The sequence below is a fragment of the Ruditapes philippinarum genome, unplaced genomic scaffold (assembly GCF_026571515.1).
Source record: "Ruditapes philippinarum isolate M1 unplaced genomic scaffold, ASM2657151v2 ctg3440_1_1_1_1, whole genome shotgun sequence".
NCBI classification, from domain to species: Eukaryota; Metazoa; Mollusca; class Bivalvia; order Venerida; family Veneridae; genus Ruditapes; species Ruditapes philippinarum.
Window position 1 is genome coordinate 104,781 of NW_026867014.1, and position 19,188 is coordinate 123,968.

General features: G+C 31.9%; 1 protein-coding gene across 1 annotated transcript in view; it reads left to right on the forward strand.

Moving 5' to 3' along the window:
* Window positions 1–16,443, forward strand: part of LOC132734493 (uncharacterized) — a 37,943-nt gene extending 21,500 nt beyond the window's left edge. Inside the window, exons 31-53 of the mRNA XM_060721236.1 lie at window positions 305–410; window positions 668–784; window positions 1,064–1,199; window positions 1,414–1,594; window positions 2,591–2,864; window positions 3,127–3,334; window positions 3,976–4,001; window positions 4,414–4,643; window positions 4,840–4,902; window positions 5,821–5,961; window positions 6,439–6,607; window positions 6,893–7,037; window positions 10,280–10,401; window positions 10,730–11,008; window positions 11,228–11,431; window positions 11,919–12,122; window positions 12,344–12,683; window positions 12,848–13,233; window positions 13,678–13,896; window positions 14,199–14,294; window positions 14,490–14,815; window positions 15,084–15,285; window positions 15,529–16,443. Of these exons, the coding sequence (XP_060577219.1) occupies window positions 305–410; window positions 668–784; window positions 1,064–1,199; window positions 1,414–1,594; window positions 2,591–2,864; window positions 3,127–3,334; window positions 3,976–4,001; window positions 4,414–4,643; window positions 4,840–4,902; window positions 5,821–5,961; window positions 6,439–6,607; window positions 6,893–7,037; window positions 10,280–10,401; window positions 10,730–11,008; window positions 11,228–11,431; window positions 11,919–12,122; window positions 12,344–12,683; window positions 12,848–13,233; window positions 13,678–13,896; window positions 14,199–14,294; window positions 14,490–14,815; window positions 15,084–15,285; window positions 15,529–15,818 (4,464 nt within the window). The 3' untranslated portion in view covers window positions 15,819–16,443. The remainder of the gene's footprint in view (window positions 1–304; window positions 411–667; window positions 785–1,063; window positions 1,200–1,413; window positions 1,595–2,590; window positions 2,865–3,126; window positions 3,335–3,975; window positions 4,002–4,413; window positions 4,644–4,839; window positions 4,903–5,820; window positions 5,962–6,438; window positions 6,608–6,892; window positions 7,038–10,279; window positions 10,402–10,729; window positions 11,009–11,227; window positions 11,432–11,918; window positions 12,123–12,343; window positions 12,684–12,847; window positions 13,234–13,677; window positions 13,897–14,198; window positions 14,295–14,489; window positions 14,816–15,083; window positions 15,286–15,528) is intronic.
* The last annotated feature ends 2,745 nt before the right edge of the window (window positions 16,444–19,188 follow it).

The following is a 19,188-nucleotide window of genomic DNA, read 5'->3' on the forward strand; positions in this document are numbered from 1 at the left end:
CCGAGACTACAAGTGTCTCATAGAATCTCAATTGCATAGTTATATTTTTGTCTAGAGAATGCTTCTCAAAATCTGAAAGAAATTTATTTGAAACATGTTTAAAACAGTTTATGTTATGTTAATTGAACATAGCTGTAATTGAAGATACATCTGGATATATTAAATGTGTTACATAATCTTTTTATTTAAAAATTCATAATCATTTACCGTTATTATTAGTTCAAAGTATCTGATTTGATAATATGTAACAAAAAAACTTTGTTGGATGATTTAATATCAGAATATCTTTTTCGTTTCATTTTAGACATCAATATCTGAGCTATCAGTACATTGGAACTCATTCACAGATGTTGAAGAGGAAGGCTATGCTGCTCATGTCAGTGGCATTACACACTATGAGGTTGCTCTAGGTATTAAGGGTATCTTATTAGCTCTTAAACAGAAATTAATACTCGCAGAGAAATAGCTTAGATCGGACGTGTAATTATTTGTGTTATTTCTGACAAATAATTGAACATCACGTAGTGCTACATGGTATATTTATCAAAACATATTTCGCTTTAATAAGCTTCACCAGTTGATATTTATTACAGGGTAAAAATAATGATAAGGTGCTACATGTGTCTAATACGGTATCAATATAAAGAACATTTGTAAAACTTTTCAGGAAGTACCTCAGGCGGTATAGACATTAAACCGTTCACTGATGTTGGACTAACGAATCATAAGACATTTCATGACCTCCAGCTTCAAAATGGACATACCTACTTTGCTACAGTTATTGGTAAAATTTACTAATAAGCAGATTCTATTTCAATCATTCGGAAGTCGCATCGAGATAAAACATTAACCTCCAACCTCCAATGGTGTAGGTCTACAAATATATTTGCAAAATAAAGAAACAATTTTTACAATCGGCTACTTTGGACCACTTTTTTATATAAATGTGTGCACAAGAGTATACAGAAATCAATGTATCAAATTGATTTCAGCTTATGTTAAATTTGCACTTGACAATTAATACAGAATATTTATTTGTACATGTACATTATGTTTCTTATAGCTTACGACTTTACGGGTCAGTTCTCAGATGCAAAATCCGAAGGGATAAAGGTAGATACAACACCACCACAACTCACAAACGCCACAATTACTTTACCATCAAGGCATATTTCTGACACGGAATTTGTAGAAGCTTGGTAAATATCATCCAGTTTCAAAAACTCTAGAAAATCAATAGTACAAGTCCAAATTATAATACACTCTCACAATTAATGTGATAAAAGTAGAGAACAATGTGTAATTGAATTAAATGATAATAAGACTGTAATAACTATGTTTTAAAACGCTTAATTAACCAATGTCAATCCAAAATCATTGTGTTTGTGACCATAAACTAAAATTATGCTTCAGTTGGCAAAATGTGTTTGTGGATTTAGAGAGCGGGGTCTCACATTATAGTTGGGCAGTAGGTACACATGCGGGATATGACGATGTTTTTTCATTTGATGATACAGAGGATGAGTGTGCAAAAACTCCAGAAACCACACCTTTGGTGTTAAAAGAGGGTCATGCATACTTCGTGACTGTCAAGGTAACTATCTGTGGTATAATTATACTTGTAACGAACTTGCTCCTTAAGAACTATGCCTCCTTTACTTTCAAATTGATTTTAAATTTCACATTATCAGTTCCTTCTGCCGTCCGTCTGTCCGCCTGTTTCAGCCGACATCCAATTAATTATGAGCTGCATTCCATGAACAAGAACAAAATTACATTAACCATCGGTTTACATATTTTTGTTCATGATTTATTTGAAAAAAGAGCACCTAAAGATAAAAATCATATAAACCCTGAAAGTTGGTTCTTCCGTACGGCGTTTGTCTTTCACACTTTGAGCATTTAACAACTACTGTGGTTACAATTCAAGAACAATAATACTAGTACAATTATTATTATTTTTGTCTTTTGCGATTTGTCATAGTAAAAGTGTACTTAGGGCATAAATACAAAAAAGGATATACATGTATAAGATTGAAATTTAATATCAAAATAATATTATAGTCCTTTTTTACATTTTGTATTTTTGACATTTTTGTTCTATCCAGAGCAAAGGTGGTGTAAATGGATTAAATGAATTTAGATATTTAAGCATACACATGCTTTCACACAACACTTTGACAGTAAAAATGTATTTTTATCAAGTGAAAACCGAATGGCATTATATAAATGAAAATAACCTTTTAATGTCATTATATTTAAATAAAATGACGCTTCTTTTTTTTCTTCTTTTTGATAACAACTTTTACAACACTATTATAGTTTAATCAAATGATTGTATCATTCAATGGGATTTTAACTCAATGCCCTTTCCTTTCTAAGTTAACGTATTATGATTTACGCTTTCAACAAAAACAATGAAAATAATGTGGCCATTCGCTTGGAATTGGCTAAAGCTAACAATCTATAATAAGTAATGTATTTTGATAGTTATGGTCGTAATATTCCAGGGCAATTATAATAAGTATTGTACATTGAGGGAAAAAGATTCACAAATAATGTTTGTTAAGTTTTATAATAAAATTTTCAGGCACATGATAAAGCAGGGTTATACGCAGCAACGTCATCCTGGGCATTTACAGTTGAAGCAACTCCACCGGTCTCTGGTAAGGTGTACGATGGTCCACCTGGAATAGACGGGTCATGTATCGATGTAGATTACATAGAGAATCATTCAACATTAAAAGCTCATTGGAAAGGCTTCCATGACCCACATAGTACTATGGTCGAATATTTTGTGAATATAGGATCCTGTAAAGATTGTGAAGATGTTCTTGTAAAACAATCCGTTGGTATTAAAACAGGTATAGTGTAAATTTTATTCAAATATGAAATCAGTCGAAGTTGATATGTGTAATATAAAATTTTAGTTGCAACACATAAAATGCTGATAAACGAGCATAGAACAATATGATATTCAAACCCTTCATTATAAATATAATAGTAGTTAACTATTTTAACAAATATCTGTTTGAGAACTATAATTGCAAATCATTAAATAAAAAGCATGAAAAGCGACTAAATAAGGTCAACTTGTGAACAATTGTTGTTGCTTTTATATTACAGATGTTGAATTTACTTTTCTGCAATTATCAGAAGGACTTCACTATTATGTGACTGTATCGGCGTGCAATACAGCTGGACTATGTTCATCTGCAACATCAGATGGCTTTGTCGTAGATTCAACTCCACCAATACGTGGAATATTGACAGATGGGCCTTTAGAAACTGAATTACAGTACCAAGCATCTAGGTTGAAATACTTTAAAATAATGTTTTAGTTATGGTCGACAAATACTAGCTCTTTCCTATGGCTGTGTTTAGTACAATGTTGTACATTATCATTAAAATTATGTGTGAGATTTTGCTCATTGCAGAATTGTCATATTGCTATAAAACACAATACAGTATTTAGTATATAACTTTATCTAATATTCTTTATAATGTAAATCTAAATTTCTTTAATTTCCTCTCACTCATTTTTCGAATCCCGTATGGGACGTCGTGTGATTTTTTTATGTGACGAAGCTATCTACCTATCTTGAAGAAAGTCGTTGGTTTAACTTAGGTTCTTTCTTGTGTCTGAAATTATTCACGGAGGGCAATTTAAATTCACCAACGAAATGCAAATATATATATACCTTTGTATATTCGTTTTTTTATGTTTTGTTTGTTTTGTTTTTTTATAAAATTAATTGAAAATGACTTAGTATTGAACTAAACTATAGCTGTTGGTTCTGACGCATAAAAAGCATTTGCACAAAGGTTTTATACTTTCTTGGTTATTTTTCTGTTAAATTTGTATGTGTTCTGATGCGTATAAAAAACATTACCGCAAGGATTGTATACTTCCTTGGTCTCTGTTAGATATGTATGTACATGTTTACTAGCAAATATATCTTTCTTATACACCAGGAATTATATGGGCTGTGAGGGGGGCAGTTTTACTGCCCCACAGTCGATATACACACATGTAGGGAGATTAAAAAAAACAACTAAAAAGGGGTGGCCCCCAATAAAAAAATACCTGCTATGATTACACGGGCAAAGGGGTTTTTTATTTTTCTCAGTCAGAATAAAAAAAGACTTTCCCAAAAGGGTTTCGGCTTTTTACGTCTGTGCGTGCTTATAAAAAAGGGCAGGAAAATAACTATTGTTCCTTAATACAATATTCTAATGCCACTTATGCAATTTTTAAAACTTCTATATGGAAGGTACCGAAATAAACGTTGAAGAAATGTTGATAACATGACAAAGTATTGTTTTTGTAAATGATTTATCGGGAAAGAGAAGCGTTATAATATCGTGAAAAACTGGTACATTTGTTTAAAACATTATCTTTCCTTTACATAGGAATGTATGTAGAAGCCACATCTAATGGTTTCATTGTTGATGATACCCCACCAATATTTACCACTAACTTAACAATGGCACAGATCGGGACGATTAAAAATGGAACAACCGTGTCAAGGACAACTCTTAGAGTGTATTGGGATGTCAAAGACGAAGAGTCATTTATTGAAACTCAACATCTTTCTATATCTTCACATATGGGTGGAGATTTTAATTTATCATCTACTAAAGTAAGTGCTATATTTAAACTATTTCATAAAAGATATGAATTGAAATAACGCTTTGCAATAACATAATTACAATATAAAAAGATACTAGAACTGTATACATGTAGTAAATAACTTTCAAATTTTCTGATTCTAAATTATAGGTAAATGTGTACTGGAATGGATGTTTTTACTTTGATCAAATTGTCTGTTGTTACAGGTTGATGGTATTGTCAGAGATTACACATTTTACCGTCTTGATTTTCAACCCGGGAATTATATTGCATTTTAAAATTTATATCCCGTAATGGGCTAAACTCGCTCCAAATCACACTTTTAAAAATACTTTTTTGATACCAAACCCACACCAGGTTTAAAAATAGGATAATAAAAATATGTAATTTTTTTATTTTATTACTTCAATAAAATAATTTCCCCAAGCATCATTTTTTCATTTTCCACAGAATGACTAAATAAAAAAACGAAAGGGTATGAGCTAAACCTCTTATCCATAAAAATTTTTTATTTTTTTATACACATAAAAAATTTTTTAAAAGACTCCTCTCCTTTTAAAATATTCAAAAATGTTTTTATTTCACCTTCAAAGTAACTGTTTTAAATAAAATTCATATTGATTTCAGGAAAAATTTCATCAATACACACGCACACTTTAGCAACAACCTAAGATTGGGTGAAGTGGAACCCATATCAAATTTAATCTGGGTTGGGTCTTTTTGGGGTTTCACTCAAATTTATTCATATAACTTAACTTTGGGGAGTCAGTTTTGGCAATGATTTTAATGATATTTTTTGAGGGTTTTTTAAAAATTTTTATTATTGGATTTTTTTTTTTAGGCCGACCAATAACCAATAATAAGTGGAGAAACCCGGTAGTAATATATTGCCGTGATAAATGCGGGTTAATGAATTCTATTTTAAATTTATGGCGACGGTCATTACAAACACACTTTAAAGGTCATTTATAGAACACATTTTTAAACAAATATTTAGATGACCTCATTTAAATGTCCAAGTAATTGTGTTTATTGTGTTTCATGTTGAGTTTATGCTTTTATGCACTGTTTGTAGTAATACTTACATATACCTTTGTGTTCATGTATACATCTCATACGTTTTCTTCGTTTTCATTTAACTTTGATACATTATTATAACGATTCTTTATTTGTATATAAATCCATAGGTGCCTTACACACCAATGACTATAAAACACGATGTTAATGCAACGTTTCACGAAGATGGAAAAGTTCAAACGTTCAAATTCCATACACAAAAGCTGCGAGAAAACATGACAGTTTTCATAAGTGTTACTGCCAATAATCATGTAATGACTTAAATCATTTAAGAATTCTAACACTTTTAAAGATGTGAATAAACAGGTTTCTTAATGATAAAATTATCTTTGTAAGGATTTAGATTTTAATATTGCATAATATGATTTAGATAATTGCATAAGATTTATGTACATATAAAGTATGATTATGTTGCTTTATGAAATGAACTTATAGTCTGCAATATTCATGTAATTTTGCTGTTTTTATGCTTCCAATGGATCACTTTTTTCCAGATATTTATAAGGCAGTTCTTATAGGAACTGCACAAAATTCATGGCATTTAAAAGAAAGTGATTTTTGTTTTCTTGAAACTTTTTCTATAACATATACTGGATGTACAATAATAATACGAGGTGTATGCAGTCAAAAGTATCACATTCATTTTGAATATTAAATAAATGAAAAACAATGGTATTGTCAATATATCATTTAATATATATCAATATTTATTAACTGATTTTTGACAGGTTGGACTCACCAGTGACATTGTCCATTCTCAATTTAACTTGCTATTCGGGGGCATAATGGAGCTTATTCGCAGATGCGAAAGCTATTCATGTGAAGGTCATTGCGTGTGTGCTCCACATGGTAAGATGTGCCACAGTAACAAGCGGTGTAACGATATAAGTGGTTCCAGTAAGTGATAGCACTCTTTTTTGAGTTATATTGGTATTTATTTTAGTTGGTATTTATTTTAGAGTTAAATGTTTTATGCTCATTTGAAGAATATCATTTAATAAAAAAGAGAAACAGTGGTCATATACCTTTCTGTTTTATTGTGTATTGTCTACATGCACATATCTTGAGTTATAGATGTTCAAACTTAGCAGTGGTATTTTCTAAAGGAATGCTTTCATAATTATCAGGACAACCACCTACGTTGATAATGACTATATGTTTGCAAACCGTCTTTTTCCACAGGTAAAAACAGTACTTTTATTGAGATTGAAGACTACCTAGATCTACGATTTCCAGACAATTACGCACATCCTCTTCATTCACCATTTAATAGTATTCTTGCTGCAAAATGGAGACTGACACATCTAGTGGGAAACAGTCCCCTTTGGTATGACGCTTAACCTTACATTGGAACAATTGAGCACTTATCTGATATATTTCAGCTTTAAAGGAATAGGAATGGATAGAGTGATGTCTGTCTTATATAAATATTTATCATTTAAAAAAGGTACCATGACAGTTTTTCTGTTGAAATCAACCGTATAACTGAGAAATTCGTGTTTATGGATGGTTGTTACATGTCCGTTAACTTAATAATTATCATCATCTTCAATTCAAGTTTTTATTTATATGTTATAATCAATCAAGTTTATAAAAACATCGTATTGAACTGAATTGCTTTAATACGCCGCGACATTAATTAACATTTGTTCGATGATCAAGCTTGCTGGTGATCCCTGACCACATGATTTAAGCAATGACTGCTTAATTCATTTGGTAAATTTAATTTGAATGAGAAGCTCCTTCAAATTGCCAATAAATCCTTTTATTTTGTACTTAATTTTCGCTAGACAAGCTGTCCTTTGTATGTGTGAATCGGGTACATCGCCGTTCATGTATCTTTTTTCAGTAAAATCTAATATGCAGAGATCTGATGAGGACGCGATTTTGCGCCATTGGCACTAAAAAATGAGAATGGCGCAGGAAAATCGGCAGCCAGACTAATATCGTATGAAAACAAAACTGTCCGTTGGGTTCACAACAGCAGGTGTCAAGTGCTGTGTGGCAGCCGTAAAAAGTTGCCCCGTACTTCACTTCAGTGTTGTTATATTTTCTGGTCCTTCGGGATCATTGGTGCCAGCACTATAAAGTGTTGAGAATTGAGTGCCGCTCGGGCCGGTGCTGGGGGGGCGTGAGGGATGTTGCACTTATTCATTATCCCTCATGTACAGACTCAATCAAACCGAGTCTGCAATTCTTATGTTATTTTGGTGTGATTAATGCTTCCGGGGGATCACTTTGTTTCCAGAATTTTGTACTTCACAACAGCAGGTGTCAAGTGCTGTGTGGCAGCCGTAAAAAGTTGCCCCGTACTTCACTTCAGTGTTGTTATATTTTCTGGTCCTTCGGGATCATTGGTGCCAGCACTATAAAGTGTTGAGAATTGAGTGCCGCTCGGGCCGGTGCTGGGGGCGTGAGGGATGTTGCACTTATTCATTATCCCTCATGTACAGACTCAATCAAACCGAGTCTGCAATTCTTATGTTATTTTGTTGTGATTAATGCTTCCAGGGGATCACTTTGTTTCCAGAATTTTTTAGTCATCCAGTCAAAACTGGTACCAATAGATTCCCCTGTAATTACGCATATTCTCGAGTTTATCCATTTCTCTATAGCTTTATTCCACGTAATCCCTTTCCCACACAGATACGCACTTCTATAACCGTAAATTTTATTCAATAAAACAAAAAAAATCATAAATCTACTTTATATTTAAAACTGAAAAAATGTGCTATACTAAGAAATGCTGTAATTTACAGTATAATATGTGCAGCTTGATTTCCCCTAAGGTCACTCAAATCACTGATGAAATGTAAAAAAAAATAGATGTCTAATTCGTCATCAGAATATTTGACAGGTTGATTAACCAATCAGGGAAACATTGTGCATGGCTTTTTTCATGATCAAAAGGTCTGTCGATGTATGCTTTCTCCACAGAGGCATACACGGAGCAATAAAAATCGTCAGTATACAGTGTGACATGGACATTTGGTGCAAATTAGGAACAATTAAAATGGATAATGCACAGTATGAGACACCAGCAATTGTGTGAATGAATTATGCAAATTAGATTATTGAGCAGCCAATAAAAATGTTTTGCCTGCAGTTAATATTAGGCTACGATAACGATGTAAATAAATACCACGCAGCAACATACGTTGACATTTGATTTCAAAAGAGTTGCTTATATTTTTGAAATGTGTAAATCAAGTATAATCTATGTTCACACCTTTTTATTTGAAAGTCAGAATCAAACTGCAAAAATACAATTACTATTCAGAACACGTTTTAGTAGGTTTCTATAAAAGTGATAATTATCGCCGTTCAATAATTAACAGCCAATATTATGCGTTGGTGTGTTTGTTTATTTAATTGCATAATTGTGAAACTTTGTTAAATAATAACACGTGTACTTATTAAATCTGTGAAATATTGTATAATTACATAAAAAAAAAAATTCTTAAGAATACTCACATTTCAGCTGAAAAAATCCACTATAGAATTTACACAATAACAAAGAACGACGTTGCCAATAGTAATATTCAACAGTCATTCACAAACTTTAATTATCAATGAAATATACACAAAATAGCAGATGACACATTCATGACATACTAACACACTGACGCAACCACGTGGTAAATAGTATTTCACAGTTATCATTAAGCTTGAGGATCACATAGTTTTTGAAATATATAATCTTTTTCTGATTTCTTTGATAAATGTTTAGAATTCTATCTCTATTGTATTTTAATTATGCTTAATGTAATGTAACATATTAATTATATTTGTTTATATTCCTGTATAATATGCTTCTCGAAAATTAAGATGAGACTTTAATAACGTATCATTGTTTGGAGTAACAGGCTTCGCTGGTCTGAAGTGGTGCGACTTATTTGTAGACAGTTGATTTCTTGATTTTTTTATTTGTTTCTTTGTTTTTTATTTTTGGATATATAATTGCATTTTGAACAAAAAATCTTCTCTAAGCATCCTGTTAAAATTAATTTGTCTTGTCAATTCTTTATATTTCGCTATGATTTTACTAGATTTATCATAAATCTACAGATGTGGGGAAATGACGTCACGCGCACCTGTTTTTATTCGGCCAATACACAAACATGGCCGCACCTACTGATTTGTAGAAATCGGTGATTTAGCGATTTGAATTTTGTTATCATTCGTTTAATGTTATTATTTAAAGGCAGAAAATTTGCAGATTTACTATTTGTAGTATTCTATTTCTGATATCAAGTTTTTATTCTAACATTGTCTTTCCCTTTAACATTTCAAGTTTAATATAAAAGTGTAAGTTTAATATGTGAAATAATATTTTTCAAAATGTCAAGTAACACATTTTGTAAATTGTCACATCCGACTATCTAGTATTTGAATTAAAGTGTTAACGATATTATTTTATATATTATGCATACAATGCTAAATTGCTACAGTAAAGTTTAATTGATGCATAACGTACTGGAGATAAAATTATCAAACTAACTCATTCTAAGAAGCTGAATTTATAGGATATTGATGATAAAATATGCTTTATTACTGTAATTGGTTAAGGTACGAGTGGAGTGTAGGTGAAAGTGACTTTGACGATCCAATTGGTGTATTTGATAAAGTTAAGGACAAAGTATGGCACGAAATAGGTCATGACAATGATATCGTATTCACTGTTGATAGAGGTATAACAGCTGATTTTTGCAATACAATCAATCTAGTATCATGTTTACAGTTCTTATAATGCAATTAATTGTTTCTTCCTTCAATAACTTGTTCATGCAATCACTGGAATTCATTCAGATATATATACATTTGTTATTGATATCTTAAATAAAGATATTGATCAAAATCTTAAATAAAGATGAATGGACATTGCTAAAGTTAAAGTTTGAGATCTAAGAAACATTTTAATTAAATTAACTTGTGTTTTTAACAGTAAATACAAATAAAGCAGTATGTTTAGTTTAATATATCTGAATGTATAAAAAAAATTAGTTTTTTATATTTCAGGCAAACATGTTCTTCTTGAACATACATCGTACTCTGTCTTTGTTCGAGCCTGGTATAACAGTGATTCGTACGCTATATTTAAAAGTGATGGTCTAACAATATCCCACACGCCCCCTTTGTCGATTGTTACAAATGGAAGATCAGTGAAGGAATTATCTACAGAGTCAAAAAGGGACGTTGATTTTATAACAAGAAAAACTCAAGTCCGTGCTGATTGGACGGGAAAGTTTGTAGGCCAAATATCTAAGTATCATTTGTACATAAGTACTCATCCTGGAGGTAAATATATTTGTATAATTACTTCTTCAAAAAAATAAAATAGAATAAATTAAAACGCTTGATAATGAATTGTTTCTCAATTGTATAATATTATGTGATTAAAACTGTTTATTGCTCACTGGTATACACATTTATGTCACATATATATAATGTTGCAGATAAAAAAATTAAGATAATTATTTTGGACCTCAAGAAGTATTCATGAAAATGTTTTCACAGGTCATGATTTGCATGCAATAACAAAAAACTTGAAGCCCTCTTTTACAAGCTACAACATAACAGGATTAAATTACGAAGAAAATACCAGGTACTACACAGTCGTACAAGCATTTAATCTAGCTGGTCTACATACTACGGAGGTATCTGATGGATTTATGCTTGATGTAGATCCACCATCTCCAGGGATAGTCATGGATGGAATTGGTATATGATATTTTGCCAATTATATAGCAAATATTAGCGTTAAATAATAGGAATGTTTCGCTACTTTGGTCTTGACCATCGTTTAATAGTATCATTTGATAAATTATATTTGCACTTCAAGCAATTTACAAACCGTATGCAAGAATGACATACCATCATTACTATTTTTCATCAAGACTAGAAGTGAAAAACAAGAAATATAACAAATCTAAAAAATTGAAAATGGTGATGAATGGTGGCATACGTTTTGTAATATATTTAACAAAATAAAAACGTTAAAAAACTGTGATTTTAAGTAAGGGTTAACTATCATATTGCTTTTCGTCGGGTTTAAGCTTTTATTTAATAGGCTTGCATTATGGTCCACTGTGTAATTTGTGTTTTAAAGTTATTTCTTTAAACGTTCATTATTAATTATTATTTATAACTCAAAATTATCATCTCTTCATGTTTCATATTTCCATCTCAATAATAATGTTATTTTTAGTTTCGCTAGACAAGCACGCTACAAGCGACACCGACCGAGTACAGTCCTTCTGGCATGGGTTTTCTGATACCGAATCTGGTATCAAAAACTATGAATACTGTATTTCCTCCGGGGACATGCCTGGCGAATGTGATATAAAACCACTTGCACCGGTTGGGATCGCCACAAGTATCAAGTTTTATCCTGAAAGTCCGTTAGAACATGGTAAAATTTTATTATCTATCAGGAATTACAATGTATAATGTAAAATTGCATGCAAATTTACATAATTCCGAATGCTTCTTCAAAGCTACTGTATATACATGTTCAAATATTTATGAAAACTACATATTTTCAGAGTTGATATCCAAACTTTACTGCATGCACTTATGTATGAAACTTTCATTCAATATACTTAAAATCATAGAAGTACTTTTATAATCCAGGTGGCATTGTTCGAGGGGAGGTAAGGGCTCGGGATGTGATAGGACACGTGTCTCAGCTTGTTTCTTCAAATGGACTTATAATTGATACAACAGCTCCTGTCAGGGCAAAACGTATTGAATGTCAACCGAATTCCTTATCGGACTCATCCTTTGAAAATATCATGAATCATGAGGACAATTCTACAATATGTGATAATATAACAGAATCACAGTGGGATTTGGCTCGAGATACTTGCGTTACTCTCGAGAAGTCAAACATGGCACAACATGGTTCTATAAAACTACATCTACAGGGTTCGATTTCACAGAAAGTTGAAACCAAAATGCATAGCAAATACAGGTTATTTCGTTTTCATACTGTATTTATGAAATCAACAATCTTCAATTCTCAACTCCGTGGCATCTAAGAAATATCAAATGTAAACCTAAATTGTTCGGTTGAAAGTCTTTCTGATGTAATGAAATTATTTTTATCAAAATCATACTTGTAATATTTCCTTGCAGGTTGATATTTCATACATCAACTATACCATCAAAAGTGTTGCACCTATCAGCTGTTGAAGGATACGCCCAGGTAAATGATCAAAGACACGTGTTTATGATGTACAGTAAGCCTAACACTGATACGTACTCGTGGCAGAAACATATTTACTATTTCCATTTGGATACTAATACATCCATAGTAGAGTTTGGCACTGTTAAATCGCATGCCGCGTTTGCTATCGACGGGATTGAATTTCAACTTTGTGAAGTATCAGCAAATGAAACAGACGAGGCAGACGGACATGTTCATAGCCATACCGTATTCGTTCACGATTGGTCATCTATTCATGCTGAATGGTCTTTCATTGATCCAGAAACTGATATACTTGAGTACCTGTGGGCTATTGGTAATGTTTTGATGTAACTTGAATATCTCTAGTAATATTGTCAATGTTGAATGCTGATCACACCGTTGCTTCAACTTAAATTGACCACTGCCGTCTATGGACAACACAAATAATTGCTGTCTTATAAGCGACCTTCCATGGCTTGATTTTCACATATTTTTTTAATGAATATGTGATGATTTGAATCACATTTTTTAGATATTGGTTCCTCAAGAAGTAAACAATTTTAACGAGTTTCATATCAAACTATTGAATAAAGTTGAATCAATGACAATTTAACAATATGACTAAGATAAGTTTTACTATGTGTGATTATAACATTGAAAAGTACATTCCTCTTTTAAATATGTAATTCTATATGCCTGCATATCATTTTCATACATTCATATATTATCCTGATGTTATATGTTTTATCTTTGTTGATTGTTATCATGTTTGCAACAGGCACTGTTAAGGTTGGTACTCAGTTACAAACATTTGTCAATGTTGGACGACAAACGTTTGCTAGTAACAACACACTTAGACTGGAACACGACACTGTGGTATATATAACAGTTATTGCAATCAATGCTGCGGGACTACGTACGGTGAGCTACTCACATCCAATTATGATCGACTTAACAAAACCGGAATGTCATTTTGTTAATGATGGCCCCGTACTTGGTAAGTTTGAAGTGAAATACATGGTAGGTTCAAACAGAAATATAACATGTCTAAAAATAATGGACATTAAAAATAATTTGACTCTAATTGAATTATATTTCCTGATATTCGATGGTTTTTATGTTCTCAAGAAATTAACATTTTGATGTGATGCCTCAATAATGAAAAATTAAGCAAGCAAATTGAATATTGTTATGTAATTATTGCGAAAACACGAAATAAGGTAGAAGATTATAATTATACAAATCCTCTGAAGATATTCTGCCGTGCATTATATTCGTAGAAAATATTTGTATTTGAAGGACAAGATTTTGATTTCATTAGAGGGCTTAAACTGGATTTCCACTGGGATGTATCTGATCCGGAGTCTGGACTAGAGACGTGTTCCTGGGCATTAGGTAAGTTCTTGTATAAACTGTATTTTTTGTTATCTAAACCGCATTGTTTTCTTTCCCCCTGTATTGCATTTTTCATTATAAAATAAACAGTGTTGGTAGTCTTGCTTAATATTTGGTGCAGATTTGTTGTTGATTCAGATACTGTTTCAAATGGTATCAGAAAATTTACATTAATTATTTCACATTTTTCTGTAGGAACTTCAATGGGTGATACCACTATTCAAAATTATGTCATAATCAAACCTGACCAAAAGAATACAACCAAATTATTTACCAGCATTCCTCAAGAAAAGGTGTATGCTACTGTAAAATGTACAAATGGCGCTGGATTAACGCACACATGTTCATCTGATGGGGTGAAAATTATTCAGTCACCTCCATCTGTTGATGACGTTATGTTAGAGCTACTGACATCCTCGGAAACCCAGTACGAGACTAAAGGTCATTACCATGGCAACAAGACTGAAATACGGTTTCGATGGACAGGCTTCAAGTCTGATGACGGCGTTGAAAGTTATTTGGTACCTTTCTTTAAAACAAGTTCATTATCTCATAACAATAAGATTAATGTAAGTTTTTAAAAGTGTATTGCCTACAAAACGAAGAAAAACAATGTTTCGATTTAATCATCAAATGAATCGGCAGGGACACGAATGCATTTTCTTTATCTGATTCAAGGCAATTTTTAAAATTCATTGAAAGTTAAACATTATTGCTAATATTTACCTTTAGAAAACAAAACATCCGCAAAAGTATAGTATATCTTAGTATAGTATTATGGTTTTTTAGATTGCCCTTGACGGAGTTAAAGTGTCGGCGTCAGATATTATTCAAAGTTCATCTTCTGGCTACAGTTACGGAAGTTTTACAGGACTGAACATGATGGACGGAAAATACACTGTATCAGTAACTGGTATAAATGAAGTGAAAATGTACAGTCAGAAAACGTCCAGCGTATTCGATTTAGTCACTATTCCACCGAGTCTCACTGGTCAGTAGATAATTACAACATTTGTAAAGCTTAAAGATTTGTATCGTTAAAAATAATCAATGTCACCCACATAGTAGTGACAGTATTACATTTTCATATTGATGTCTAATAGTGCACTGATCAACTTTCTTTTATACCAATGTGTTTTTATGCATAAACGATTGTCTTATTTCAATTTCTGTGTCGTGATATTTTTGTTTCATTTTATCTCAATTTATATTATTTTATTCATGTGGACTTCAGGATCACCAATTCAAACCCACTGGATAAAACAGACATCTATAGCTTTTGCATCATGGGAAAACGTATTTGCTTCAAGTAATCCCCTTTACTTTGAAGTATCAGCAAGGTTGACAGAAGGTGGAGAAGGAGATCTCGTTCAATGGCAGGAAACAGTTGATACGCGGATTGAAATAGTTCTTGACACGAAGGAAATGCCTATTGCTGGTGTGACCGTCCGCTTTTCTGTTAGAGCAATATCGCCTGTTGGGTTGTTTAACACTGCATATGGCGATCTCTTTGTATTGCCTTAAGTTTGATGAATAGGATAATGAGTGACATGACACAACCTTAATGTGTAAAGATTTCAATTATTCTACTATACATGTATCTATGTTTTAGTACATTTATTGTCTTCCTGATCATTATAAATCCCAACAACGAGATTATTAGTCTATGACTTGTTGGTTTTGTGCTCTTTTAACAGTTCTTTAAAACAGGATATTGACCTATCAATGAAAATAACAAAATTTGTTATTCAATTAAAACCAACATAAATGTATTCTCTTGATTTTTATAATATTGAAATAGACCATCAGCAAGTATTTTATGTATCAAAAAGATAAATTTTGGACCTACCAATTGTTTCTTAATAATTTTGAAAAGATGAGAACAACGTAGTATAGTGTATCAATCAAATCAGAAAAAAGAATCACTACCTTTGAATAAAAAAAAAAATATACAAAGATCCCATTCATTATTCCTGCAATTAAAACATGTTTAAATTCAAAATAAATAGACTTACATCAAAATTTCTATTACGTCTACTATGCTATCTGTTCTCTTCACAAATTCGTATTTGGGATCATAAAACGGAAGCATTTTCATGTGTGTTCATTCAAATGAATAAGTTAATAATAATAAATAAATAATAATAAATTTTCGTTTTTTGATCTATAAAATGTTGAACTCTATATGACTATCTTCTGTTAAACTCGTTCGTGAAAATAGTACAAAATGCATTTGTTTGATGTTGACACTTTTCAAGAAGAATATAATTTGATTTTATGCGTATAATAAGAAAAAAAAACAGCAAATAAAATATTTTACTTTGGTATGAAACTATACTTGTATATTATTATCATATTTTCAATTTCTTATCAACTATCAAGAGGCGGAAGACATTTCTTCTTGTAAAAAATGATCAGAGTATTTTGTCTTCCTGACAACTTAAATTTTATATAAACAAAGTTATCAATAATGCTTGAACAAGATATATATTTCATAGATATATAGTAGATTTTGATAAATAAAATGACGTAATCATAGCCATCAATAATGTTTACCTAATCCGTTAAAAATAAATCGTTTGATGATAAAACACGTTCACGAATATTCCTTTAATCGTGTTTCTTTATAAATTCAGAAATTAAATGTTTATGCTCTATTCTTAATATCATAAGTTCTTTAATCATTATTGTCAAATTCTACGGGAATTGTTATAATACTACACGTAGGCATATCCAAACCGTACCTGTGACAATGTATTTTTACATATGTTCATATAAATTGTGTTAAACCTTTTTAATTATCTTTTTCTCAACTAGACATGCTTTATCTACAGTTACGTTTAATATGATTATCTAAATCACACCGATAGAAATACTTTACAGGCAGCATACAAATCATAGAAATTAAATTCAGTGTGTGCTTTAATCACAATTTAAAACCAATATAAATCTTAAGTAAGTAAACAGCCGAGATATTTGTCTTGAGTGTTCATAAAAGTTTCGTGATTCACTTCTGTTCAAAACGTTTGTTATTATCCTTAATACACCGTATTACCGGCGCCAGTGGTGGCAGATCACTGCAGTGATGGCAGATACCTGAAATTAACCGCTCGGTACAGGTAGATTATAAATTTGGTTGGTATTATTATATTACACAAATACGACCCATTTCATGGCTATGAAACTATTTTCCATTGACTGGAGATACAATTAGGTAATTTTGGACTCGTTTTTTTCCTGTTTTTAGACTATTTTGAGCAGGTAAAAAGTGACAGCTTCGGAAAAATCCGTGAAAATGTCTGTTTTTTGTTCAAAATATCTCAAGTTTTAACTAAATGGCAGGATTTCGTGTTATCAATATAGACTTTCATCCATTGGGGTCACGCAAGCCAAATATCTACCCCGTGTGTCTTTTCTTGAAAGTTTTACAGACGTTCAATCTGGTCCGGTCGAAGAAAAAATGTTGCCGTTGTAGGCAGTTACTTATTTTAAATGCTGCCGTCGATGGCAGAAATACCATGAAAGTGGCTAACATTCTGACAGAAAATCAAGGTCAATCTTTTATCCATTTCTCTATACTTTGCGCCCTTTTGGTTTGAATTGAGACTTTAAACTATCATTTTTAATATTTTCTCAAGATAGAAAAGTAATTAATGCGATATGTGCATTGGAAAAGCTTTTTAGCAACACGCAGTTACAATACAAAATGTGATGATTCAATACGACCAAATTGCACTATAAATAGAGCAATTAACATGACGAAATTCATATGTCTATATTCATGCATGTGTGCTTGATCTGTTGTGTCTGTCAGTTACATGCATACAATACCACATGTATCTTAAGTTTAGCAGCGCATAATTCACTCCCTTTTCAAGACATAACGTTAACGCCATTTGCATATTACAGCTGTAACTTCAGTAAGTGGATATTCATTCGCTAGCATATGACATTACTTTCTAGAGGTAATAATGTTCATCGCTTTATGACATATAAAGGCTGAAATTTACTTAGTCGGCGTTAATGCTGCTGATTATAAGATACTTAATCGATGTAATAAAAGGGAGATTATTAACCTTGCAACTGACAAGATCTGTGGACATCAGTGTATCATACAACAATGTATGTTAATGTAAAATGGAAATTAAGAGAATATTATCGACAGTTCAAATATTTTCCTATATTATCAAGTTCTTGAAAAACATGACAACGTGGATTCATTTGTTTAAATGTTCATGTTTGAAATCGCGTTGTATGTCCACCTTACTGTTAGTACTGTAGTAAATGTAATTCAAAGGCAAACTGGCGTTATGTCTTGAAAAGGGAGTGAATTATGCGCTGCTAAACTTAAGATAAATATGGTATTGTATGCATGTAACTGACAGACACAACAGATCAAGCACACATGCATGAATATAGAAAAATGAATTTCGTCATGTTAATTGCTCTATTTATAGTGCAATTTGGTCGTACTGAATCATCACATTTTGTAAATGTAACTGTGTTGCTAAAAAGCTTCTTCGATGCACATATCGCATTAATAACTTTTCTATCTTGAGAAAATATTAGAAATGGTAGTTTAAAGTCTCAATTCCGACCAAAAGGGCGCAAAGAATAGAGGAATTGATAAAAGATTGACCTTGATTTTCTGTCAGAATGTTGGCCACTTTCATGGTATTTCTGTCATCGACGGTAGCATTTAAAATGAGTATCTGCCTACAGCGGCAGCATTTTTTCTTCGACCGGACCAGATTCACGGTGTCAAGGGTATACGCATCATTTTTCCGCGTACCGTCGATAATTTATCATCCTGCGTGCAGCACCGTATCATTTTAGACAAAACAAACACTGAAACACAACATGCATGATAGAAAACGACCTGAAAGTCACACTT